A 26,999-nucleotide genomic window follows, 5' to 3' on the forward strand; every position below is an offset into this window, starting at 1 on the left:
ATTTTTCCAGAATTTATTTTCTTTTAATATGTTTTGTAAGAAAATATTTTTTTCTTCTAGGGAAAAAAAAAAAGTCTTTTTATTTTAATTTTTGTTTTGATTTTGTTAGAAGATAATTTTATGTTCTTTTTTTTTTAAATAAAAATAATTGTTATTTTTTCTTAACTATATCAAGTGTTATTTTTCCAGAATTTATATTCTTTTAATATGTTTTTTAAGAAAATATTTTTTTCTTCCAGGGAAAAAAAAAGTCTTTTTTAAATTTTTGTTTTCCTTTTGTTAGAAGATAATTTTATGTTCATTTTTTTTTTTTGTAAATAAAAATAATTGTTATTTTTCCCTAACTATATTATTAAGTGTTATTTTTCCAGAATTTATTTTCTTTTAATATGTTTTGTAAGAAAATATTTTTTTCTTCTAGGGAAAAAAAAAAGTATTTTTTTTTTAATTTTTGTTTTCCTTTTGTTAGAAGATAATTTTATGTTCATTTTTTTTTTTTTGTAAATAAAAATAATTATTTTTTCTTTACTATATCAAGTGTTATTTTTCCAGAATTTATTTTCTTTTAATATGTTTTTTAAGAAAATATTTTTTTCTTCTAGGGAAAAAAAAAAGTCTTTTTTTAATTTTTGTTTTCCTTTTGTTAGAAGATAATTTTATGTTCTTTTTTTTTAATAAAAATAATTGTTATTTTTCCCTAACTATATTATTAAGTGTTATTTTTCCAGAATTTATTTTCTTTTAATATGTTTTTTAAGAAAATATTTTTTTCTTCTAGGGAAAAAAAAAAGTATTTTTTTTTTTATTTTTGTTTTCCTTTTGTTAGAAGATAATTTTATGTTCTTTTTTTTTAATAAAAATAATTGTTATTTTTCCCTAACTATATTATTGTTATTTTTCCAGAATTTATTTTCTTTTAATATGTTTTTTAAGAAAATATTTTTTTCTTCTAGGGAAAAAAAAAGTATTTTTTTAATTTTTGTTTTCCTTTTGTTAGCAGATAATTTTGTTCTTTTTATTTTTAATAAAAATAATTGTTTGTTATTTTTTCTTAACTATATCTTTAAGTGTTATGTTTCCAGAATTTATTTTCTTTTAATATGTTTTTTAAGAAAATATTTTTTTCTTCTAGAGAAAAAAAAAAGTATTTTTTTTAATTTTTGTTTTCCTTTTGTTAGAAAATAATTTAGTGATTTTTTTTTCCTTTTGCTCCCAGATTATGGGCAGTCGGGTATTGTATCCTGTCCAGCGGTGGACAATATTTACTCTTCCTGCGTACAATGCGAAGCGATGAAAGGCCGGGTCAGCTGTCATTGGGTGAGCTCACAGTACAGTGCAGAGCTGCAATACGCTGGAGGGCGAGGTGACACCCCGCAGCCAGGAAGAGTCATCACATCTCTCACTTTATAATCTGTGGAGAGAGAAGAGGAATTCAGTCGTACGCCGGGCGACCATCGCACATCCATCGCACATCCATCGCACGCCGACATCCTACCGAGGACTGCAGACGTCATACACAGCGCAATCCGCTCCGCTGATCACACACAGGTACACGGATCCACATCACATCTACATACAAGGAGAGCCGGGAAATCCCACACACATCTATGTACCGTCACACACACATACACATATATATATATATATATATTTATATTGTAAAGCGCTGAGCAAACTGTTGGCGCCATAAATCCTGAATAATAATAATAATAATAATATAAATCCTGAATAATAATAATATATATATTTATTTTTTTTAAAAAAATTTCACACGCAGCACATACATCCAGACCGCGGAATATAAAGGAGAAATCAAAAACTCACAACGTAACATGGGACAAATATAAACAGCAGAACACACAAAGAAATACACATCACATAGAAATACACACAACATACATATACACATAGCAAAGACATGCACACAGGATACACGCAGTATAGCACACGCATCTTCGGAACATACACATAGGAAACTTGTATATAAAGCGTAGACATACACACGGTACGCACACACGTAGTTTACACCCACACGCGGAGTACACATAGACACAACATCCACATCTACGTGGTTCAGATATACATAGTAGAGACATACAAGTATCTTCGACCTATATGTGGTACACATGTACATGTAATACAGACATACACACAGTATAGAAATACACATGATATAAATATACACATAATATAGACATACCTACAGTATAGACAGAAAAAGACATACACACGGTATAGAAATACACATGATATAGAAATACACATAACATAGAAATACACATAATATAGACACACACATGATATAAATATACACATAATATAGACACACACATGATATAAATATACACATAATATAGACATACCTACAGTACAGACAGAAAAGAGTAAAGACATACAGACAGTATATACATACACATAATAAAGACACACATATTATAAATATAGACATAGTATAGACATACAAATAGTAAACATATATACATAATATAGACACACACATGATATAAATATACACATAATATAGACACACACATGATATAAGTATACACATAATATAGACACACACATGATATAAGTATACACATAATATAGACACACACATGATATAAATATACACATAATATAGACACACACATGATATAAGTATACACATAATATAGACACACACATGATATAAGTATACACATAATATAGACACACACATGATATAAGTATACACATAATATAGACATACCTACAGTACAGACAGAAAAGAGTATATACATACACATAATAAAGACACACATATAAATATAGACATAGTATAGACATACAAATAGTAAACATATACACATAATATAGATATACACAAATTATAGACCTACACATAGTAATCACATACACAGTCTAAACATACACATAGTAAAGACATAAACAGGGCAATATAGACACATAATATAAATATACACATAGTACAGACATCATTTATACATTGTATAGACACGGGCATAGTCTACACATACAAATAGTAAACATTTAAACATATTATAAAATATACACATAGAATAGACATAGGAAACTTAGCTTAGAGATATACATTGTATAGACATAGAATAGACATACAAATAGTAAACATATACACATATACCTATACATAGTAATCACACACAGTCCAAACATACACATATTAAAGACATACACAGGACAAAATAGACACATATATATTATAAATATACACATAGTATAGACATACAAATAGTAAACATATATACATCATATTACAGACATCATTTATACATTGTATAGATATAGACATAGTCAAGACATACAGATAGTAAATATATACACATAGTGCAGACCGATACATAGTAATCACACACACATACACATACATAGTGCAGACCGATACATAGTAATCACACACACATACATAGTGCAGACCGATACATAGTAATCACACACACATACACATAGTAAAGACATAAACAGGACAATAAAGACACATATATATTATAAAATATACACATAGTACAGAAATAGACATAGTAAACATATACACATAATATAAATATACACGTAATTCAGATATACACATAATACAGACCGATACATAGTAATCACATACAGACATACATACACAGACAGTACACACACATACAGTCTTCCAGACACATGATGGAGGATGCGGTGGCGCACACGATGGAGGATGCGGTGGTGCACACGATGGAGGACGCGGTGGCGCACACGATGGAGGACGCGGTGGCGCACACGCAACCCTCAATGGGAAAAACGAACCACAATTCCTCCTGCCAAGGAGACCGTTTCCTGTCCAACCACAAACTGGAGAAGAGCACCAAGTCGTCCCTGGATGCCGACCTGATCCAGAAACTCCTCGCCAAGAGTCAGGAAGCCATAGGCTTTGCCTATTGCCCCTACAGCAAGTTCCGGGTGGGGGCGGCACTGCTGGCCAAGAACGGGAAGATCTACCTGGGTGAGTGCTCGAGGTGGAGGTGGCGTCATAGAGGACGTGGAGGTGGCGTCATAGTGGAGGTGGCGTTATAGTGGAGGTGGCGTTATAGTGGAGGTGGCGTCATAGTGGAGGTGGCGTCATAGTGGAGGTGGTGTCACATTGGAGGTGGAGGTGGCGTCATATTGGAGGTGGCGTCATAGTGGAGGTGGAGTCACAGTGGAGGTGACGTCACAGTGGTGGTGGAGGTGGCGTCATAGTGGAGGTGGAGTTGGCGTCATATTGGAGGTGGCATCATAGTGGAGGTGGAGTCACAGTGGTGGTGGAGGTGGAGTCACAGTGGAGATGGCATCATAGTGGAGGTGGAGTCACAGTGGAGGTGACGTCATAGTGGAGGTGGAGTCACAGTGGAGGTGACGTCATAGTGGAGGTGGCGCCATAGTGGAGGTGGTGTCATAGAGGAGGTGGAGGTGGAGTCACAGTGGAGGTGACGTCATAGTGGAAGTGGCGTCATAATGGAGGTGGCGTCACAGTGGAGGTGGAGGTGGTGTCATAGAGGAGGTGGAGTCACAGTGGAGGTGGAGTAATAGTGGAGGTGGAGTCACAGCGGAGGCTGAGTCACAGTGGATGTGGCATCACAGTGGAGGTGGAGTCATAGTGGAGGTGGAGTCATAGTGGAGGTGGACTCACAGTGGAGGTGGAGTCACAGTGGAGGTAGAGGTGGAGTCACAGTGGAGGTGGAGTCACAGTGGAGGGAGCGGGGGGAGTTATTTTCAGACGCACATCTAATTTCCTGTTCGGTTATAGAAACATAGAAAAGTGAAAAAGACTGAGTGGTCCATCAAGTCTGCCCAGTTTTTTTTTTTTTGGGGGGGGGGGGGTCTTTGTTTTGTGTGTGTTTTTTGGGGGGGTTGGGTTTTATTTATTTTGATTGTTGGGGGGTGTTTTGTTTTTTATTTGTTTTTCTTTTGGTTTCTATTTGTTTTTTTGAGGGGGTTGTTTGGGTTTTTATTTGGGTTTTTTTGGGGGGGGGGGTTCTTTGTCTTTTTTTGTGTGTGTGTGTTTTTTTGGGGGGGGGAGTTGGGGGGGGTTGTTTTTTGTTTTTTTTTTCTGGGGTTTTTTTGGTTATTTTATTTTTTTTGGGGGGGGTTGTTATCCCGGGGGGGTTAATAGTTGCCGGCTCTGGATTTCTGCCTGCGGTAAGATGGCAGCTAACGCTCAGCAATCCCATCCAGAGAACGCTGCGGCAGGGAAATCTTCATCTACCCAATACTGGCCACACACCTTGCAATCTGATTGTACAATATCGTGTCAATCACCCAGACTCTGGAACACGTCTGGGTGAACAGTCCGTACAATCTGTATCCAATCAGGCGGAATCTGGGATGACCGGGAATCGGGCGCGCGGTACACGTGAAGATTCGATTTTTAGTATTACACAGCTATTGGCAGATCTACAAATATTGTACAATCAGATTGTATGGCCGTTAATCATTGTAAGATTCAGCAGGCCTCTCACGGTGCTCCTTCTGCTTTATCCCGCAGGCTGCAACGTGGAGAACGCCTGCTACACCCTGGGGATCTGCGCCGAACGCAACGCCATCCACAGAGCCGTGGCCGAAGGCTGCAAGCAATTCATCGCCATCGCCATCACCAGGTGACCCCCGAATCTTCAAGCGCACGTCGGCGATTGTTTTTTATTTGCTGGCAGCAGGGAAGAGTTGGCGCCCCTGTCGGGTCTTTTGTCCTCCCCCCCTCTATTAGTCCTGGTGTCACCAGTACAGGAAGTGATGGGGAATCCGGTGTCACCAGAACAGGAACTTCCTGTTGGGACTCTGGGACAGGAAGTCCAGGAGAATCCCGACCAATGAGACGCAAACCATTCCCGACTCCATCCGACTGTCAACCGGGGTGTCCACAGATGGATGGATAGACCCCATAGGAGTCCCGCCGATCCCTCCGCCATGTTTTATGGTTGTACAACAAGCGGTGACAACGTAACACGCGGTGCGCAGGAACCGCCCATCGGGAGATCCCCCGCCGGAACCTTCTGTGCCGCGATCTCACCGAATCCGAATCTCACAACAAACTGAAATAATGTAACCCGACGAGAAAGATCATCAATAGATCCATACATTGTAGCAGTATTGATCGTATCCTCCTCCCCTCCAGCCTGGCACAGGTGTACCGGCTCCTCCCCTTCAGTCTTGCACAGGCATACTGGCTCCTCCCCTTCAGTCTTGCATAGGTGTGCCGGCTCCTCCCCTTCAGTCTGGTACAGGTGTACCGGCTCCTCCCCTCCAGTCTTGCACAGGTGTACCGGCTCCTCCCCTTCCATCTGGCACAGGTGTACCGGCTCCTCCGCTTCAGTCTTGCATAGGTGTACCGGCTCCTCCCCTCCAGTCTTGCACAGGTGTACCGGCTCCTCCCCTCCAGTCTTGCACAGGTGTACCGGCTCCTCCCCTCCAGTCTTGCACAGGTGTACCGGCTCCTCCCCTCCAGTCTTGCACAGGTGTACCGGCTCCTCCCCTCCAGTCTTGCACAGGTGTACCGGCTCCTCCCCTCCAGTCTTGCACAGGTGTACCGGCTCCTCCCCTGGACTGACTGGCTTCCTCTTATATCACCACACACTGGTAGCTCCTCACAATGTGCATTAGAAGCTGGTGCAGGTCAGGAGGTGGCGCAGGTCAGGAGGTGGTGTAGGTCAGGAGGTGGCACGGGTCAGGAGGTGGTGTAGGTCAGGAGGTGGCACGGGTCAGGAGGTGGTGTAGGTCAGGAGGTGGCACGGGTCAGGAGGTGGTGTAGGTCAGGAGGTGGCACGGGTCAGGAGGTGGTGTAGGTCAGGAGGTGGCGTGGGTCAGGAGGTGGTGTGGGTCAGGACGTGGCACGGGTCAGGAGGTGGCACGGGTCAGGAGGTGGCGCGGGTCAGGAGGTGACGCGGGTCAGGAGATGACGCGGGTCAGGAGGTGGCGCGGGTCAGGAGGTGACGCGGGTCAGGAGGTGACGCGGGTCAGGAGGTGACGCGGGTCAGGAGGTGGCGCGGGTCAGGAGGTGGCGCGGGTCAGGAGATGACGCGGGTCAGGAGGTGACGCGGGTCAGGAGGTGGCGCGGGTCAGGAGGTGGCGCGGGTCAGGAGGTGGCGCGGGTCAGGAGGTGGCGCAGGTCAGGAGGTGGCGCAGGTCAGGAGGTGGCGCCGCTCATCATTATGAGTATCTACAGGCCAGACGCCGGAGGAAGTGACACAACCTGGAAGTTTTCTCGGCAGACGATGAGTAATAGCGCTGGCTGCGCCCCGCGTTCCCTGTAGCAGATATTGCGGGGAGGGATCAGGTATTGCGGGGAGGGATCAGGTATTGCGGGGAGGGATCAGGTATTGCGGGGAGGGATCAGGTATTGCGGGGAGGGATCAGGTATTGCAGGGATGTAGCAGATATTGCGGGGAGGGATCAGGTATTGCGGGGAGGGATCAGGTATTGCGGGGAGGGATCAGGTATTGCGGGGAGGGATCAGGTATTGCAGGGATGTAGCAGATATTGCGGGGAGGGATCAGGTATTGCGCGGACGTAGCAGATCGCACGCCATTCATGCGTCACCAGCCTGTTATACGCTCCGTTATGCAATTATTAAGTAACTTCCAGATGTGTTGTCACAGGCCGGGCTGACAACTGCTGAGAATTCTCCTTCAGGGCCGATGTAAAGAGAACCCGTCACCATTTTTATAAAATCCTTGCTTTCACCTTTCCCATCCTTTGTTGCATCTCCGGGCTGCTGATCTCCTGCAGCCTCTTTGCAGCCACTTCCATATGTCAGGGTGACAACATGCAAACACAGTTGAGAGGCAGGGATGGAGCGTTGTCACCCTATAACAGGAAGTGCTTGAACAAGTTCCTTCATGGCAGGATCACCAGGGACAACATTGGATCATGAATGTGTAAAGTCTGTTGAAATGGCTGCTTGTAGTCTCCATCAGAACTTCATATGACAGGGTGACAACGCAGAAACACAGCTGGGAGACAGGGACGAAGCGTTGTCACTCTACAACAGGAAGTGCCTCAGTAAGGACCTTCATGGCAGGATCACCAGGGACAACAGCGAGCCAGGCCTGTGTAAGTCCATTGAAATTGCCGCTCGTAGGCTGCATCAGAACCCCATGTCACACATTGGGACTTCAGCAATCATTTCTGATTGGTTGATGCCGGTCACATGATATGCAGTTTTCAGCCTTTACATTTATATATTTAGGACTGCTGATGTGGGAGGAGATTCCACCAATAGGCAGCGCAGTGGGCGGAGCCTGCAGAGGTGTCGGGCTGGCGGCCCCCTTTAGTTTGTTTGCCAGTCACCTCCGTTCATCGGCTGTAAATGATTCCACAAAATCTGGGAACGAAAAAAGAAAAAGCTGACAAAGTGCGATTAATGATTAGCGCGGACGGAGGGCCCGGCCCCCACACACGGGGCCCGAGTCACCGCGGTTATCCATTAACTGGCTCACCCCGATTTCAGAGGTTATATAACTGACGGCATCTGTGCGTCTGGTGCGCCAAATATTCACCTGCGCGGCGGCCCTCGTTGTTCACCTCCCTCGGGGCCCCAACAGTAGCAGAGATTGTAGAGGGGACCAGGGGCGGACTGACAACTCATGGGGCCCCCGGGCAATAGGGGATCATGGGGCCCCTGTGTCCTCACCCACACTCAAACCACACCCAAAAAAGCCTATGAAAGGTACCAGGGGCATCCCATGGGGCCCCCTACTGACCCCTCCTGGAGGAGTTGGACTCCCTGTGCGACCTCTGTAGGGTCCAGGTATGGCCTCATGGTACCAGTAGTGACACTGACCCGAGCCAAATGCAAAACCAGTGAAAAACAGGTGTGTGATCTCAATGGAAGGCGCTGGGAACCCTCCATATCCCCAGTGAAGTGATACGCAGAGATGAAAGAAATCCTCCTACGTGGAGTTGTACCTGCTTATCTGCAGCCCTCTACAGAGATTCAAAGTGCAGAATCTACACAGGATTTCTCAGCTCTGACAAGCAGGGGGCGGAGAGCTGAAGTTAGACCAGTGAGGAGAGCGCTGATTGGAGGGAAGGGACATGCCCCCCCCTCCACACAGCACACAGGAACAAAGCTGAGGTTGTCAATCACAGGCTGTGTCCTCCCCCTGTCACCATTTTTCTCTTGGTGGCAGGAAAACCAAATCAGATGTGGATCATGCTGATAGCAGAAGAAGGAGGCAGCAGTTTTCTTTTCCCTCTGCAGAGATTTCCTCCCACTTCCTGTTGTGCCTCTGGGGCAGGAAATGAAGGGAAATTTACTAAGAGGACAAAAAAGAAGACATGCGGCCCGGTGTCGGGTCCCCCATTACTGACCTGTTTGTGTCTTTGCAGTGACGTGGAGGAGGAGTTCATCAGTCCCTGCGGAGCCTGCCGACAAGTCATGAGAGAGGTAGGTACACCCACCTACCTTCCCATCTACATGAAAATGAATCCAGAATACACAAAAATTATAAACAGAAATGGACATGATATGCCTCAACTCATTGGTACCCCCGTTCAGCAGATCCCCCGCTCGTTGGTACCCCCGTTCAGCAGATCCCCCGCTCATTGATACCCTCGTTCAGCAGATCCCCCGCTCGTTGGTACCCCCGTTCAGCAGATCCCCCGCTCGTTGGTACCTTCATTCAGCAGATCCCCCGCTCGTTGGTACCCCCGTTCAGCAGATCCCCCGCTCATTGGTACCCCCGTTCAGCAGATCTCCCGCTCATTGGTACCCCCGTTCAGCAGATCCCCCGCTCATTGGTACCCCCGTTCAGCAGATCCCCCACTCATTCGTACCCTCGTTCAGCAGATCCCCCGCTCATTCGTACCCTCGTTCAGCAGATCCCCCGCTCATTGGTACCCTTGTTCAGCAGATCCCCCGCTCATTGGTACCCCCGTTCAGCAGATCCCCCGCTCATTGGTACCCCCGTTCAGCAGATCCCCCGCTCATTGGTACCCTCATTCAGCAGATCCCCTGCTCATTGGTATCCTCGTTCAGCAGATCCCCTGCTCATTGGTATCCTCGTTCAGCAGATCCCCTGCTCATTGGTACCCCCGTTCAGCAGATCCCCTGCTCATTGATACCCTCGTTCAGCAGATCCCCTGCTCATTGGTACCCCCGTTCAGCAGATCCCCCGCTCATTTGTACCCCCGTTTAGCAGATCCCCCGCTCATTGGTATCCTCGTTCAGCAGATCCCCTGCTCATTGGTACCCTTGTTCAGCAGATCCCCCGCTCATTGGTACCCTCGTTCAGGAGATCCCCCGCTCATTAGTACCCTGGTTCAGCAGGTCCCCTGCTCATTGGTACCCCCAGCTCTGCTGATCCCCACTCAGTAATACCCCCAGCTCTGCTGCTCCCCCACTCAGTGCGACATTGCTAGTTTCTCCTGCTCTGGTCCCCCAGCTCTGCTGATCCTCTTCTGCTCAGTCCTCTCTCTGGTCCCCACTCACCTTCCGCTATAGCATTCCCATGTTGCCCACCACGTGTCCCACCTGCTAGTTGCACCATTCCACTCTGGACCCCACACACCTTCCTGCTGCTCCACACTGCACCCCAGATGTGACCCCAACACTAATACTGACCCTTCCACTGGTAATCACCACTAACCCCAACACTAATACTGACCCTACCACTGGTAATCACCACCAACCCCAACACTAATACTGACCCTACCACTGGTAATCACCACTAACCCCAACACTAATACTGACCCTACCACTGGTAATGACTAACCCCAACACTAATACTGACCCTACCACTGGTAATGACTAACCCCAACACTAATACTGACCCTTCCACTGGTAATCACCACTAACCCCAACACTTAAAACCTTTGCCGGGATGAAATGTCTACCTCTCACTAGGGAGATTTTCCATCACTTCCGATGCAGAGAGGAAGAGAGGAGAAATCTCCCCTCAGAGGTTCTGATCCAGGCAGAGGGGTCACCTGACGCAGGAGAAGCTCTGTGGCCTTGTCGTGTCGCACACTCTCACCGCTCTCCTCTTTGTTCTCCTTCCAGTTCGGGACGGAGTTGGAAATCTTCCTCACCAAGCCGAGCGGCTCCTACCTGCTGACCTCCCTCCACCAGATGCTGCCGATGTCCTTCGGGCCGGAGAACCTGAAGAATTAGGACTGATGATGGCCATCCTGTATATTCGCATTGTATATTCTGTTATTTATTGGACGTGATGACGTCACAGAAGGCGCGGGATGTCGTCCCATTGCTCTGAAATACATTGTAACTTTCACATACAAGATTGGATCAGACGGATTATTCAAAGAGTGACAGTAACCCAAATCAACCAATCAGAACTCAGGACGTATTTAAAGTGTATCTAGACCCAAATCAACCAATCAGGACTCAGGACGTATTTAAAGTGTATCTAAAAACCAAATCAATCAACCAATCAGGACTCAGGATGTATTTAAAGTGTATCTAGACCCAAATCAACCAATCAGGACTCAGGACGTATTTAAAGTGTATCTAGACCCAAATCAACCAATCAGGACTCAGGACGTATTTAAAGTGTATCTGGACCCAAATCAACCAATCAGGACTCAGGATGTATTTAAAGTGTATCTAGACCCAAATCAACCAATCAGGACTCAGGATGTATTTAAAGTGTATCTAAAAACCAAATCAATCAACCAATCAAGACTCAGAATGTATTTAAAGCTTTTTAAAAGCTTTAAATACATCCTGAGTTCTGATTGGTTAAATGTCAAACTGGTGGCCCTCCACCTGTTGCGAAAGTCCCATCATGCCTCTGCCTTTGGGAGTCATGCTTGAAACTGTCAGCCTTGCAAAGCCTCATGGGACTTGTAGTTTGGCGACAGCTGGAGGGCCGCCAGTTTATTACCTGTCTAACCAATCAGAACTCAGGATGTAATTAAAGTGTATCTAAACCCAAATCAACCAATCAGAACTCAGGATGTATTTAAGACCCAAATCAATCAACCAATGAGAACTCAGGATGTATTTCATGTGTTTCTAAACCCAAATCAACCAATCAGAACTCAGGATATATTTAAGACCAAAATCAACCAATCAGGACTCAGGATGTATTTAAGACCCAAATCAATCAACCAATCAGAACTCAGGATGTATTTAAGACCCAAATCAATCAACCAATGAGAACTCAGGATGTATTTCATGTGTTTCTAAACCCAAATCAACCAATCAGAACTCAGGATATATTTAAGACCAAAATCAACCAATCAGGACTCAGGATGTATTTAAGACCCAAATCAATCAACCAATCAGAACTCAGGATGTATTTAAGACCAAAATCAATCAATCAGAACTCAGGATGTATTTTAAAATGTATCTAAAACCCAAATCCACCAATCAGAATTCATAATTTATTTACCGTGTATCTAAACCCAAATCAATCAACCAATCAGGACTCAGGAATGTATTTAAAGCATATGTAAACCCAAATCAACCAATCACAACTGAGGATGTATTTTAAATGTATCTAAACCCAAATCAATCAACCAATCAGAATTCGGGATGTAATTAAAGTGTATGTAAATGCAAATCAACCAATCAGAACTCAGGAATGTATTTAAAATGTATCTAAACCCAAGAAGAACGATGATGTCACACATTACAGCGTCCCGCTCCTCCGATGTGGCGGCTGCATTCGTTTTCTTTTGTCCTTTATTTTCTCGCGGCGATCCTGCATTGGGTGTGATTGCGGTGAGGACATTAGAGTGTCAGCTCTTGTGGTGCGAGTGGCTCTGCAGAAATCGATTGGATCCCTATCAATAATAAATAAATAAATAAGATTGGGGGGGGGGGAAGCATTTTGGAGCGAATGCCAGCGGCGACGGCGCGCCAAGTTTTGTGAGCGATGCTAAAAAGGGCCAGTAATTAAATCACACCATTAGGGGGCGCAGGCGTTCCCCTTTAAATTGCTGAACTTCCAACCAAAACCTAAATAAAGAGAAAAAATGGAGACTTGTGTCCTCGCCTTTCCGGAACTTTCCTTTCCCAGAGCATCTCCATGGCAACATATGATAGGGGGTGGAGCCACAACCCATCATAAGCCGCCATACATGAAGCGTTATCTGTGAAATGAGTTTTTAGTTCTGTTCGGCCGGTCTTGTGATCTGCCAGGCCGGTGACACGCCCATTTCCTGGCTCAGCAATGCCACTTCCTGTGTCACCTCCCCGCCCCCTCATCCTGCTGATTGGACAATCAATGAGAGTCGTCCTCTCTGCCCAATGACGATAAAATAATAAGTTTGGGAACTCAGGCACTGCCCGAGGGCCCGGGGTCAGTAGGGGGCCTCATGAGATGCCCCTGGTACCTTTCATAGGCTTTTTTGAGTTTGGGCAAGGACACAGGGGCCCCATGATCCCCTATTGCCCGGGGGCCCCATGAGTTCTCAGTCCCGGCGCTTGCGTTTCCAGGTGGTGCGTTTAAAGGAAGCCCGCCGATTTCATCAATGGAAGGCGCAATTTCAAAAACCGTGTTGCGACAATCAGCGTGGGGCTGCTATGCCATGCGGCTCGGCAGCTGTAGACGCATGTGCGTGCACCCGCGAGCGTCGGCGGGAGACAGCAAGTTTTTATGCGGTGTGGGAAAATGTGCGATTTCACAGCCATTCCTGCGCTGCGTCTGGTGTGAAGAGTCCCTAAGGGCCGGTTCACACTCCATGCGTTTCAGTCGCTTTTTTTTCTGCATCCAAAACGCACAGAAAGTTGGTGATCTGGTTGTCGGTGTCACTGTTCACATCAGCGCTTGCAGTTCCGGTGCGTTCCTGATGCAGAAAAAAACAGGAGGCATTTTTCTTGCACAGAACTGCACTGGGATGCAATGAAACGCATCAAAAACGCACCGGAATGCACCTATTTAAGTTGAATAAAAAGAGAGGGGGAAAAAAATAACTGGAAAGCATTTAAAAAAACACTGGAACGCGTAAAAAATGCATCAAAATCGCACCGAAACGTGCCAAAAACACAAAAAATGTGCATGCAGAAACGCATCTGGACTGCGTTTCTATGGTGTGAGAGCCGGTTCATACCCCATGAGTTTCAGCATCCAAAATGCACAGAAAGTCGGTGATATGGTTTTCAGATGCAGAAAAAAAAGTAGAACAGGCCACATTTTTCCTGCACAGAGCTGTACTGGAACGCGGTAAAACGCATCAAGCCGGTACACCTGTGCAAGACTGAAGGTGCAAGACTGAAGGGGAGGAGCCGGTACACCTGTGCCAGACTGGAGGGGAGGAGCCGATACACCTGTGCAAGACTGAAGGGGAGGAGGAGAACTGGGGCAGTGGTGTACGGGGACCAATCAGCTTCTAGCTTTAGCTTATTCAGTTAAACTTTGAAAATGAAAGCTGGAATCTGATTGGTCGCTGTGCACAAATGCGGATTCTGCAGTATTAGTAAAATTCCCTCGTTGTGTCGTCCTGATCTACGTTATGGTAAAGCCTCTGCAGACAGTGCGGGGTCCCTATAGACGTTGCGGGGTCCCTATAGATGGTGCGGGGTCCCTATAGACAGTGCGGGGTCCCTGTAGATGGATCTGAATCCCTGTAGTCAATGTGGGGGCCCTATAGACAGTGCAGGGTCCCTGTAGCCAGTATGGGGTCCCTGTAGCCAGTATGGGGTCCCTATAGATAGTGAGGAGTCCCTGTAGGCAGTGCAGGGCCCCTATAGACAGGGTGGGGCCCCTGTACACGGAATCCCAGTAAGTCGAGGACTGCAGGCTGACATCGAGAAGTTCTGTAGGAGGATACAATTACCCCCGGGGGGGGGGGCGGAGGCGTGTCTATTTAAGGATCTGGCAGGTTTGTCGGGAATCGTACTTTGAGCCCCGCAGATCCAGTCCAGCCGCCATGGCCAATCTCCGGCGAATCTGCACTCTGCTCCAGACTGGCCCTCAGGGGCCCCTGTCCCCATGGAGGCAGCCGGTGGCCCTGCGATGGGTGACGGCGCTCTGGGGCCCCCCCCGCCGGAGTCTTTCGGATAAGAAGCTGAACGCCCCCCTGAGCGCGGAGTACGTGGCCCGCCCCTCCGGGATCTGCACCATGATGAAGCTGCCCTATCAGGAGTCGGTGGACGGGCTGGACGCGGCGTTTATCGGGGTGCCTCTGGACACCGGGACCTCCAACCGACCTGGAGCCAGGCAAGGCGATGATCCATCCATACACAGTACAATCCATAGCCAATCAAATATTTATACATCGATGAGGCCGGCCACACACACTGCAATCTGTACAATCACCACACACACTGCAATCTGATTGTACAATCACCACACACTGCAATCTGATTGTACAATCACCATACACACTGCAATCTGATTGTACAATCACCATCAGATCTACCAAGTCCTGCTTGAACGGTCGCAGACTGAAGGTGGGATCGGTAAGCTCTCCTGTGACTTTAATAGAGATTGTACAATCAGATTGTGTGTGCGGCTAGTCTTGGCCTTTCCAAAATAGAAAAGTATGTGAGCGCACTATACTGGGGGGGGGGGGGGGGGGGTTCAGCAGCCGTACATGTGATGTAACCACTTCTCTAGGCACTGAAGGCAGATCATGGCTGGTGGGAGGGGCTGGAGGGTGCTGAAAGGGGCGGGGCCAGGGGCAGCCAGGCTGGGGAGGAAAGTGCTAGATGATGCTGGACATCCTCCAGCCAGGAAATGGGACGGGCTCCTATGAAAGGGGCGGGGTCAGGGCAGTCAGGCTGGGGGGGGACACACAAAGCATCCCCTTAAAGCGACATTCTGCCTCACAGGTTCGGTCCGCGCCACATCCGGGCGGAGTCCTCCATGGTGAGACGGTACAACATCTCCACACGCTCCGCCCCCTACGATTCCATCATGGTGGCCGATATCGGCGACGTCAACGTCAATCTGTACGACCTGAAGGACAGCTGCCGGCGAATCAGAGAGGCCTACCAGATCATCATGGCGGCCGGGTGCATCCCGCTCACACTAGGTAGGGGGCGCCGTGTGCAACACTTTCCATTCCTGGCAGTAGGAGGAGCCAAAGCAATGGGGAGAGGGGCCTGACTGGTGATAGGCGTGTGTGCGATATGACGTCTTGACACGTTTGGTATCTATGCACTCGATGCAGTCGTCTTTTATATGTCACCGAAGAGTCGGGTCTATTACGTGCCGGCCAAACCGCTGCAATTCGGGAGCTGAAATCGCATCTAATGCGACACCCCGGGTGCAACTTTCCATGCGAGTTGCAAGTCTCATCCTATCGTCCGCCATTACAGCGGTCCAATCAGTGCGATTCCGAGCCGTGCGGATTTCCTACGTAGTGCATGCGCTACCTGAGGTGCAGATGTCCTGCCAGGCGCACCTCAAGTCCTGAACGACATCTGACTTTGAAATCGTGCGACTTCACTGGAGATGGGGTGGGCTCCTATGAAAGGGGCGGGGCCAGGGGCAGTCAGGCTGGGGGGCGGCGGTGTATTTCAAAGTCGCATTGGTGTTCCCGGGGCGGGGGGTGAATGTCGGCGTCTTAACATTTGCAATTCTAAAGTCGCTCCTGCGTGACGTTTTCCGCAGTTTTGTTGCGATTTCACAGAATGGAAATCGCACGGCAAACGGCCAGAAATCGCTGAAAATCTTCTAACCCTTAAGACTGCGGTCACACGGTGCGATCTGGGAACTGAAAATCGCATGTAATGAATCCCTCAACTCCACCCACTTTATGTACACAGTGACACCAACAGTCGCAGAAGCGCAGTACGTAAAGCGCGGTGCAGGGGCCCCTGGTTGGCCCATGATGGGGGAAGATGTGTCTGTCGGTGTTGGGCGCTGCGGTTGTCGGTGTCGGGCGCTGTGATTGTCGGGCGCTGCGGTTGTCGGTGTCGGGCGCTGTGATTGTCGGGCGCTGCGGTTGTCGGTGTCGGGCGCCGTGATTGTCGGGCGCTGCGGTTGTCGGTGTCGGGCGCTGTGATTGTCGGGCGCTGTGGTTGTCGGTGTCGGGCGCTGCAATTGTCACTGTCGGGCGCTGTGATTGTCGGGCGCTGCGCTTGTCGGTGTCGGGCGCTGTGATTGTCGGGCGCTGCGGTTGTCAGTGTTGGGCGCTGCGGTTGTCGGGCGCTGCGGTTGTCGGTGTTGGGCGCCACAATTGTTGGTGCCGGGCGCTGTGATTGTCAGGTGCTGCGGTTGTCGGTGTCGGGCGCTGTGATTGTCGGGTGCTGTGGTTGTTGGTGTCGGGCGCTGTGATTGTCGGGCGCTGTGATTGTCGGGTGCTGTGGTTGTCGGTGTCGGGCGCTGTGATTGTCGGGAGCTGCGGTTGTCGGTGTCGGGCGCTGTGATTGTCGGGCGCTGTGGTTGTCGGTGTCGGGCGCTGTGATTGTCGGGCGCTGTGGTTGTCGGTGTCGGGCGCTGTGATTGTCGGGCGCTGTGGTTGTCGGTGTCGGGCGCTGTGATTGTCGGGCGCTGCGGTTGTCGGTGTCGGGTGCTGTGATTGTCGGGCGCTGCGGTTGTCGGTGTCGGGTGCTGTGATTGTCGGGCGCTGTGAATGTCGGTGTCGGGCGCTGTGGTTGTCGGGTGCTGTGATTGTCGGGCGCTGTGAATGTCGGTGTCGGGCGCTGTGATTGTCGGGCGCTGCGGTTGCATCACCTGGAAGGTCCTCCTGGGAGCGCCACGCGTCACGCCGCACACTCCCGGGACCACAGAGAACCAACCTGGCCTGATCCATCCAGTGTGGGGGGATGGGAGGGGCCACGCTGAGACAGAACGGAGGGGACACACCTGCTCAGGTTTCTACCAGAATCTCCGGTTTTCTGCACCTCCACCTGTATTTCACCTGTGACTAAATCACACTCCCTGCGCCACGCCCACTTTAGATAAGCCACACCCTCTTTTCACCCATTCGGTTTTCAATGGACCGAAAATCTGACAAATCTAGAATGTCTATTATGCGTCATGTTGGGGGCCCCATGAGATGCCCCTGGGACCTTTCATAGGCTTTTTTTAGTTTGGGCAAAGACACAGGGGCCCCATGATCCCCTACTGCCCGGGGGCCCCATGAGTTGTCAGTCCCCCCCTGGTCTGTTGTATTGATTCGTCTGTAGGAGGAAGTAAGTTCCGGCTGACAAAATTATACCTAGCCGCCTGATGTAAGGGGGGGGACTCTGATGTAAGGGGGGACTCTGATGCATGAGGGATTTTGATGGGGACTCCTATAAGGGGACCCTGATGGAGAACCTAATGTATGGAGGACTCTGGTGGGGACCCTGTCTAAAGGGGGGGATGCTGAGGGGGACCCTGATGTACGGGGGGGAGGGGACTGTAATGTAAGGGGGACTCTAATGTATAAAGGACTCTGGTGGGGACCCTGTCTAAAGGGGGGGGTGCTGAGGGGGACCCCGATGTACGGGGGGGGACTGTTACGTAAGGGGGGACTCTAATGTATAAAGGACTCTGGTGGGGACCCTGTCTAAAGGGGGGGGTGCTGAGGGGGACCCTGATGTATGGGGGGGGACTGTTATGTAAGGGGGGACTCTAATGTATGGGGGACTCACATGCGAGGAGGGACTCTTTGCCTTCTTTTACTTCACGTTCGATGAGTTCATTTATAAAACCGATTTTTTTTTTTTAATCCCGATTTTATAAAATATACAATGTTGGGGGGATACTGAGGAGTTTGCAGAGCCCCCCCCCCCCCCCCCAGAGTCACTGATGGGACTGTGAATACAGATACACCCGCTGTGGAGTCACGTACAGAACCCCCGGGGTCACCATGTCCCTGTAGAACTACAAGTCCCAGCAGACTCGGGGGAGCGTCTGCAGCCATGGCGTGTCCCCTCTCCGGCGGTTTGTGGGACTCCATTAATGATGGTGTTTTTGTCTCGGCAGGCGGGGATCACACAATCACTTACCCCATCCTGCAGGCCGTAGCCGAAAGGTAAGTCGGTGCGATCGCTTCTCATCAGCAATTTATATAAACCGACCAGCCATAACATTATGACCACCCGCCTGATACTGAGTAGGGCCCCCCTTGTGCCCCTCCGGACCCCACGACACCTCAGATGGTACGCTGTGGTGGCACCAAGACGGCAGCAGATCAAGTCCTGTAAGTTGGGAGGCGGGGCCTCCATGGATCGGACTTGTTTTTCCAGCACATCCTGCAGATGTTTGATCAGATTGAGACCTGGCGAATGTGGAGGCCAAGTCAACACCTTGACCTTGTTGTGTTCCTCAAACCAAACCACCTTCTTCCATGGCTCTGTGGTCCAGTTCTGATGATCACTTACCCATTGTAGGAGCTTTTGTCTGTGGAGACGGATCAGCATGGGGCACCCTGACCGCTCTGCAGCTACACAGCCCCATACACAGCAAACTGCGATGCTCTGCGTGTTCTGACACCTTCCTATCAGAACCGGCACTCACTAGGTCAGTAATATGAGCTCCATTAGCTCTTCTATTGGACCAGACGACACAGACCAGCCTTCCCTCCCCACCTCCATCAATGTGCCTTCCCTCCCCACCTCCATCAATGGGCCTTCCCTCCCCACCTCCATCAATGGGCCTTCCCTCCTCCCCACCTCCATCAATGGGCCTTCCCTCCTCCCCACCTCCATCAATGAGCCTTCCCTCCCCACCTCCATCAATGAGCCTTCCACTCCCCACCTCCATCAAAGAGCCTTCCCTCCCCACCTCCATCAATGAGCCTTTCCCCCCTCCCCACCACCATCAATGAGCCTTTCCCCCCTCCCCACCACCATCAATGAGCCTTCCCTCCCTTCCACCTCCATCAATGAGCCTTCCCTCCCTTCCACCTCCATCAAGGAGCCTTCCCTCCCTTCCACCTCCATCAATGGGCCTTCCCTCCTCCCCACCTCCATCAATGAGCCTTCCCTCCCCACCTCCATCAATGAGCCTTCCCTCCTCCCCACCTCCATCAATGAGCCTTCCCTCCCTTCCACCTCCATCAATGGGCCTTCCCTCCTCCCCACCTCCATCAATGAGCCTTCCCTCCTCCCCACCACCATCAATGAGCCTTCCCTCCTCCCCACCTCCATCAATGAGCCTTCCCTCCCTTCCACCTCCATCAATGAGCCTTCCCTCCCTTCCACCTCCATCAAGGAGCCTTCCCTCCCTTCCACCTCCATCAATGGGCCTTCCCTCCTCCCCACCTCCATCAATGAGCCTTCCCTCCCCACCTCCATCAATGAGCCTTCCCTCCTCCCCACCTCCATCAATGAGCCTTCCCTCCCTTCCACCTCCATCAATGGGCCTTCCCTCCTCCCCACCTCCATCAATGAGCCTTCCCTCCTCCCCACCACCATCAATGAGCCTTCCCTCCTCCCCACCTCCATCAATGAGCCTTCCCTCCCTTCCACCTCCATCAATGGGCCTTCCCTCCTCCCCCACCTCCATCAATGAGCCTTCCCTCCTCCCCACCTCCATCAATGAGCCTTCCCTCCTCCCCACCTCCATCAATGAGCCTTCCCTCCTCCATCAATGAGCCTTCCCTCCCTTCCACCTCCATCAATGAGCCCTCCCTCCCTTCCACCTCCATCAATGAGCCTTCCCTCCCTTCCACCTCCATCAATGGGCCTCACCCCCCCCCCCACACCTCCATCAATGAGCCTTCCCTCCCTTCCACCTCCATCAATGAGCCTTCCCTCCTCCCCACCTCCATCAATGAGCCTTCCCTCCTCCCCACCTCCATCAATGAGCCTTCCCTCCTCCCCACCTCCATCAATGAGCCTTCCCCTCCCCACCTCCATCAATGAGCCTTCCACTCCCCACCTCCATCAATGAGCCTTGCCTCCCCCCCCATATGACCCTGTCATTGGTTGGCTGGTTCTGCTTCCTTGGACCACTTTTGGTTGGTCCTGACCACTGCAGACCGGGAACATCCCACAACAGCTGCAGTTTTGGTCCCAGTCAAAGTCCCTCCAATCCTTCACTTGTCCATTTTATTTTCTCCTTTCAACACATCAACTTCAGGGACAACATGTTCACTTACTGCCTAATATACCCCACCCACTTCACTGACCTAATATGCCACGCCCACTTCACTGAACTAATATACCCCGCCCACTTCACTGACTTAATATACCCCGCCCACTTCACTGACCTAATATACCCCGCCCACTTCACTGACCTAATATACCCCGCCCACTTCACTGACCTAATATGCCACGCCCACTTCACTGAACTAATATACCCCGCCCACTTCACTGACTTAATATACCCCGCCCACTTCACTGACTTAATATACCCCGCCCACTTCACTGACCTAATATACCCCGCCCACTTCACTGACCTAATATACCCCGCCCACTTCACTGACCTTATATACCCCGCCCACTTCACTGACCTAATATATCCCGTCTACTTCACTGACCTAATATACCCCGCCCACTTCGCTGACCTTATATACCCCGCCCACTTCCCTGACCTATTATACCGCGCCCACTTTCAGGTGTCATTGTAATAATCGATGTTATTCCCTTTACCTGTCAGTGGTCATAATGTTCCGGCTGATCCGTGTACATCACAAGGGCCCACACTGCTGGATTTAACAAAAACATGTATTTTAGTGTTGGGGGTCCGGTGCGGTGATGGGGGTGACGAGAGTGCGGTGAAGGGGGTCCGGTGATGGGGGTGATGAGAGTGCTGTGATGGGGGTCCGGTGATGGGGGTGACGAGAGTGCGGTGATGGGGGTCCGGTGATGGGGGTGATGAGAGTGCTGTGATGGGGGTCCGGTGATGGGGGTGACGAGAGTGCGGTGATGGGGGTCCGGTGATGGGGGTGATGAGCGTGCGGTGATGGGGGTCCGGTGATGGGGGTGATGAGAGTGCGGTGACGGGGGTCCGGTGATGAGAGTGCGGTGACGGGGGTCCAGTGATGGGGGTGATGAGAGTGCGGTGATGGGGGTCTGGTATGGTGCGGTGATGGGGGTCTGGTATGGTGCGGTGATGGGGGTCCGGTGATGGGGGTGACAAGAGTGCGGTGATGGGGGTGACGAGAGTGCGGTGATAGGGGTCCGCTGCGGTGACGAGAGTGCGGTGATGGGGGTCCGCTGCGGTGATGGGGGTGACGAGAGTGCGGTGATGGGGGTCCGGTGCGGTGATGGGGGTGACAAGAGTGTGGTGATCGGGGTGCGGTGATGGGAACATGGGAGGCTCTAAAGGTGCAATGGTGAAAAGGAGGGGGTGGTGTACACTGGCGATGTTGTGAGTGCGGGGGTAGGGGTGAGGCAGGGGCGGACTGACAATTTGGAAACTCGAGCACTGCCCGAGGGCCCGGGGTCAGTAGGGGGCCCCATGAGATGCCCCTGGTACCTTTTTTTTCATAGCCTTTTTTGAATGTGGGCAAGGACGCAGGGGCCCCATGATCCCCTATTGCCCGGGGGCCCCATGAGTTGTCAGTCCGCCCCTGGGGTGAGGTGCAGCTTGAGGGTGAGAGCACAGAGGAAAGGGGAACCATCCTCACGTCAGAGATTTATTATATGACTCATTAGAGCGACAACTTAACATGACAACCCTTTCCTGTGTTCACCCACCGCAGGCACGGTCCGGTGGGCTTGGTACATGTGGACGCGCACACCGACACAGGCGACATGGCGCTCGGCGAGAAGATCTACCACGGGACACCCTTCCGACGCTGCGTGGATGAGGGCCTCCTGGACTGTAAGAGGGTGGTACAGATTGGAATCCGAGGCTCATCCTACAGCGCCGATCCCTACAAATTCTGCAGAGACCAGGTATATTTTCACTGCCCCCCCAAATTTAGTTTGGCTTTTATTCTCTGAATAAATACTTGGATTTTCCTGGAGAAAAAAAAAGTTAGGGGCCTTGAAAAAACATAGAAACAGAGGATGATGCCACCTTGAGGAAAACTGAGGTTTGGATGGCAGCAGCAGGTAGGACCCCTGAACCTTGTATCATGCAGAGGGTGTTATAATGGCGGTCAGGAACGTCATCCATGGAGGCCTCCAGGGTGTTGTAATGGCAGTCAGGAACGTCATCCATGGAGGCCTTCAGGGTGCTGTAATGGCGGTCAGGAACGTCATCCATGGAGGCCTTCAGGGTGCTGTAATGGCGGTCAGGAACGTCATCCACGGAGGACTCTGGGGAGTTGTAATGGTGGTCAGAAACGTCATCTATGGAGGCCTCCAAGGTCGCAGCCAACGTTGGCTATGCTGGAACCCGTCCCCGAGCAGGATGGAGTCACGCTGTCTCATGTCTCTTTCAGGGATTCCGCGTCGTCCTCGCTGACGATTGCTGGTTCAAGTCTTTGGTTCCTCTCATGTCGGAGATTCGCCAGCAGATGGGGGACAAACCCGTTTACATCTCTTTTGACATTGACGGAATCGACCCATCATTTGCCCCCGGCACCGGGACACCGGAGGTTGCCGGACTTACAACACACCAGGTAGGCAAAACCAGCCCGTGGGACTGGTAGATCGAGACTTCCCATGGTTGGAGATGGCCTATGGTTGGAGATGGCCCATGGTTGGAGATGGCCAATGCCACCTGAGCCTAAGCTGGCCCTCCAAGATGATGCAAAATTAAGGGGTCTGGTTGTTGCTGAAGGCTGAGAAGACCATCATGAATTGGTGGTTCAAAGGCTTCGTTCACACCTTGGGCCGCTCACCAACTGCCCACCTATGAGAGAACAGGCAACCGCTTGGGGCTGTACATTCACGGCCATGGCAAAAGTTACATCTCCTGACCCACCACCATCCACAACCCATTCAAGTAGATGGTTGGCTTGGCTCACGGGTGGTGATGGTATTAATATACCAAACAAAAGGGCCTTCAGGAGGTGGAAGTATCACCTGCCACCTAATTCTCCATGAAGAGCCTTCTTCGCTTTTCAGAGAGGCAGCAAGGAGTACTGAAGGTGTGACCTTCACCCAATAACACAACGTTTTCCTTCTGGCTCCCCCCCCCCTCCCTATTGGATATTGTCCACTGACCTTTTTTGGGGCACAGCTCTTTCTTCTTTCTCACCTAGGCCAGAATGAGATGGCACCCCCCCCCCCTTGGATATCCATATCACACATCCTAGGAGGCAGTCTTACTGACCGGTGCGTGCTCGTTGGAAGGCTCTGCACGTTCCCAGGTGTGCCGCAGTTCTTCGGGACCCAGCAGAGCCTGCGGCAAATCTGTACACACGCAGGATACTCAAAGATGGCCGCATGGGAGAGGAGGGGCACACCGATCCTGGGACTGAAGTTCCTCACGCTCGAACTTTTCTTGTTTCCCCTCCCCCCTTCAGGCTCTGGAGATCATCCGCGGATGCCGGGGACTGAATATCGTAGGTGGTGACCTGGTGGAAGTCGCCCCAATATACGACCTGTCAGGTGAGTGTCACCACCCCAATGTACGACCTGTCAGGTGAGTGTCACCACCCCAATGTACGACCTGTCAGGTGAGTGTTGCCGCCCCACAGGACTCTGGTCAGTATGGCAACCTCCATATTGTGGTGAATGTAAGTCCTTTCATAGGATCGGAGACTACAAATCTGTCCCCGGGCGGTAATAATGGGGTACAGCAGGCATCTGTTTGGCTTGTGTCATGGTATAAATCGCCCGTCTGACCCCTCAGATCACGGCTGTCCATTGCATCGTGGCCCCCATCAGCGCTAGGGTCGCCCTCAAAGGTTCAGTTGTATCTGTGAGACTGGATGTCCAGAGAACCCTGCCCCGTCCCCCCTTACATCAGATGTCAGGAGCCCTCCCCCCCCCACCATCAAAAGTCCAGAGTCCCCTCCCTTACATCACAATGCACCCCCCATTACCTTGTGCTGCCGCTGGGAAGCAGAAAGCACAGGGTCTGGAGTAGGACCACAGGAAGGCTGGAGGCTGCTGAATGCTGAGAGCAGGGGACTGAGACTAGTGCAGAGACACAGGATCTGTAGGAGTTCTGTCCTCCTCTGCTGCTGACTGCTAAGATAAGGTGGGGGCAGAAATGAGGGGGTTCTGCGGCTGCACAGAGACTCGCAGGATCTGTAGGAGGAGTTCTGTCCTCTCTGCTGCCAACTGCGGAGACAAGGTAGGGGGGGAGATGAGGGGAATACGCAGCTGCACAGAGAGCACAGGATCTGTAGGAGTAGTTCTGTCCTCCTCTGCTGCCAACTGCTGAGACCAGGTGGGGGTGGAGATGAGGGGGGGCGCGCAGCTGCACAGAGAGGCGCAAGATCTGTAGGAGGAGTTCTGTCCTCCTCTCCGCTGCCAACTGCTGAGACAACATGGGGGTGAGGGGGTGCCACAAGATCTGTAGGAGTTCTGTACTGCTGACTGCTAAGAAGAGGGGGTGCTGCGGCTGCACAGAGAGGCACAGGATCTGTAGGAGTAGTTCTGTCCTCCTCTCTGCTACCAACCGCTGAGACAAGGTGGGGGCAGAGATGAGGGGTGTGCTGCAGCTGCACAGGGTGGCGCAGGACCTGTAGTAGTAGTTCTGTCCTCCTCTCTGCTACCAACCGCTGAGACAAGGTGGGGGTGGAGATGAGGGGGATGCTGCAGCTGCACAGAGGCGCAGGATCTGTAGTAGTTCTGTCCTCTCTGTTGCCAACTGCTGAGACAAGGTGGGGGCAGAGATGAGGGGTGTGCTGCAGCTGCACAGGGTGGCGCAGGACCTGTAGTAGTAGTTCTGTCCTCCTCTCTGCTACCAACCGCTGAGACAAGGTGGGGGTGGAGATGAGGGGGATGCTGCAGCTGCACAGAGGCGCAGGATCTGTAGTAGTTCTGTCCTCTCTGTTGCCAACTGCTGAGACAAGGTGGGGATAGAGATGAGGGGGTGCTGCGGCTGCACAGAGAGGCGCAGGATCTGAAAAAGTAGTTCTGTCCTCCTCCTCTGCTGCCAACTGCTGGGACATCGTGGGGGTGGAGATGAGGGGGGTGCCACAGCTGCAGGGGTCTGTAGGAGTAGTTCTGTCCTCTCTGCTACCAACCGCTGAGACAAGGTGGGGGCAGAGATGAGGGGGTCTGTAGCAGTTTTGTCCTCTTCCCTGCTGCTGAGACATCGTGGGGTGGAGAAAAGGGGGGTGCCGCAGGTGCAAGAGAAATGCAAAGGCCTGTTGGTCCATATTCGGCCTGCGGGCCTTGTTTGACACGTGGCAGAGCCAGCTGAACACAAGAGCGCCCCCCTGGGGGGTGAACACTACCATAGCTCTTAGAGGACATGCCTAAAAGTAATTCTTCCATTTTTGTAAATCTCCGGATTGTCCCGTTTCACGATCACAAATGTTGAATGTTGCAGGTAACACGGCTCTGACCGCGGCCAACCTCTTGTTCGAAATGCTGTGCGTTCTGCCCAAGGTGAAGACCTACTAGAGGGGGTAATGACCACCAGCAGACAGCGGGCGGCGCTCTGACACCCCCAACAAGGAGAGCGTACCCAAATGCTTCATTTCGGGGCTCTAAATCTATATCCATAGCGAAGAACACCTGGACCTTGATTAGAAAAAGAAAAATGAAGAAAGTAAAACTACAGCTGTCGGCTCAGCGGCCAATCAGAATTCACTTTGCTTCACAGAACACCGCTCTCGGGATCACAGGCTTCTTCATTGTGAAAAAGATTTTGCTTCTTTGAAATCTGCAGCTTTCATATAAAAAATATATAAGGTTCTTGTTCAGACACTTCCTGTTGTGGGGTGACAACACTGTCCTCTATCTCCCAATTGTACTCCTGCGTTGTCACCCTCTCAGGTATTGCTCAGGCATTGCTTCCCGTCAGGAAGCTGCTCCAGGGTAATGATGATCTGCTGACCCAGCGCATGCAGACAGGAAGTTGGTGAAAAAGGTCAAAACAGGAAATAAAAGTTGCTTTGTATAAAAATTGTTGGTTCCGTTTTTGAATTACCGATAATTGAAATGAAGACAGTGGGGGGGAAATATTTTCCAGCACACAATGGCTTTCAGGTCCCATCATCCCAGGGAATGGCAGCTGTCACTCTGAGCCTTTCTGGGCCCAACATGGCAATAAACACAGAATAACCATGCTGCATGAAAGATGAATGTGAAGCACGTGTAGATGTGGGGTCTATAACATACACTGGGAGCGTCT

The 26,999-nt window shown here is 50.5% G+C and overlaps 2 protein-coding genes across 3 annotated transcripts; both read left to right on the forward strand.

Annotated features, from left to right (window-relative positions):
• Nucleotides 1-1,219: 1,219 nt before the first annotated feature.
• CDA (cytidine deaminase) lies at nt 1,220-12,628 on the forward strand. 2 transcript variants are annotated; one of them, XM_089667044.1, is made up of 5 exons: nt 1,220-1,548; nt 1,778-3,970; nt 5,492-5,603; nt 9,331-9,388; nt 11,003-12,628. In XM_089667044.1, exons 2-5 carry the CDS (start codon nt 3,652-3,654, stop codon nt 11,111-11,113), a joined length of 600 nt encoding a protein of 199 aa, XP_089523170.1. In that variant the 5' UTR covers nt 1,220-1,548; nt 1,778-3,651; the 3' UTR covers nt 11,114-12,628. The 2 variants fall into 2 exon arrangements, with proteins under 2 accessions (XP_089523170.1, XP_089523169.1); XM_089667043.1 differs by having other exon boundaries at nt 1,220-3,970.
• A 2,157-nt stretch (nt 12,629-14,785) lies between these two features.
• On the forward strand, nt 14,786-26,771 carry AGMAT (agmatinase (putative)). The gene is made up of 7 exons (XM_089667042.1): nt 14,786-15,125; nt 15,740-15,942; nt 18,828-18,876; nt 22,495-22,690; nt 23,182-23,361; nt 24,211-24,295; nt 26,193-26,771. Exons 1-7 carry the CDS (start codon nt 14,836-14,838, stop codon nt 26,264-26,266), a joined length of 1,077 nt encoding a protein of 358 aa, XP_089523168.1. The 5' UTR covers nt 14,786-14,835; the 3' UTR covers nt 26,267-26,771.
• Nucleotides 26,772-26,999: the final 228 nt, after the last annotated feature.

The sequence above is a fragment of the Staurois parvus genome, unplaced genomic scaffold (genome assembly GCF_062004578.1).
Source record: "Staurois parvus isolate SC_StPar_1 unplaced genomic scaffold, SC_StPar_1.0 ptg002985l, whole genome shotgun sequence".
Taxonomy (NCBI): Eukaryota; Metazoa; Chordata; class Amphibia; order Anura; family Ranidae; genus Staurois; species Staurois parvus.

Excerpts from the sequence above, each read along its gene's own strand:
- CDA (XM_089667043.1), top strand. The coding sequence starts at position 3,652 with ATGATGGAGGATGCGGTGGCGCACACGATGGAGGATGCGGTGGTGCAC. Across the intron at positions 5,604-9,330 it reads ATCGCCATCGCCATCACCAG|TGACGTGGAGGAGGAGTTCA; the intron begins GTGACCCCCGAA and ends GTGTCTTTGCAG. Across the intron at positions 9,389-11,002 it reads GCCGACAAGTCATGAGAGAG|TTCGGGACGGAGTTGGAAAT; the intron begins GTAGGTACACCC and ends TTCTCCTTCCAG.
- AGMAT (XM_089667042.1), top strand. The coding sequence starts at position 14,836 with ATGGCCAATCTCCGGCGAATCTGCACTCTGCTCCAGACTGGCCCTCAG. Across the intron at positions 15,126-15,739 it reads TCCAACCGACCTGGAGCCAG|GTTCGGTCCGCGCCACATCC; the intron begins GCAAGGCGATGA and ends TCTGCCTCACAG. Across the intron at positions 18,877-22,494 it reads CTGCAGGCCGTAGCCGAAAG|GCACGGTCCGGTGGGCTTGG; the intron begins GTAAGTCGGTGC and ends CACCCACCGCAG.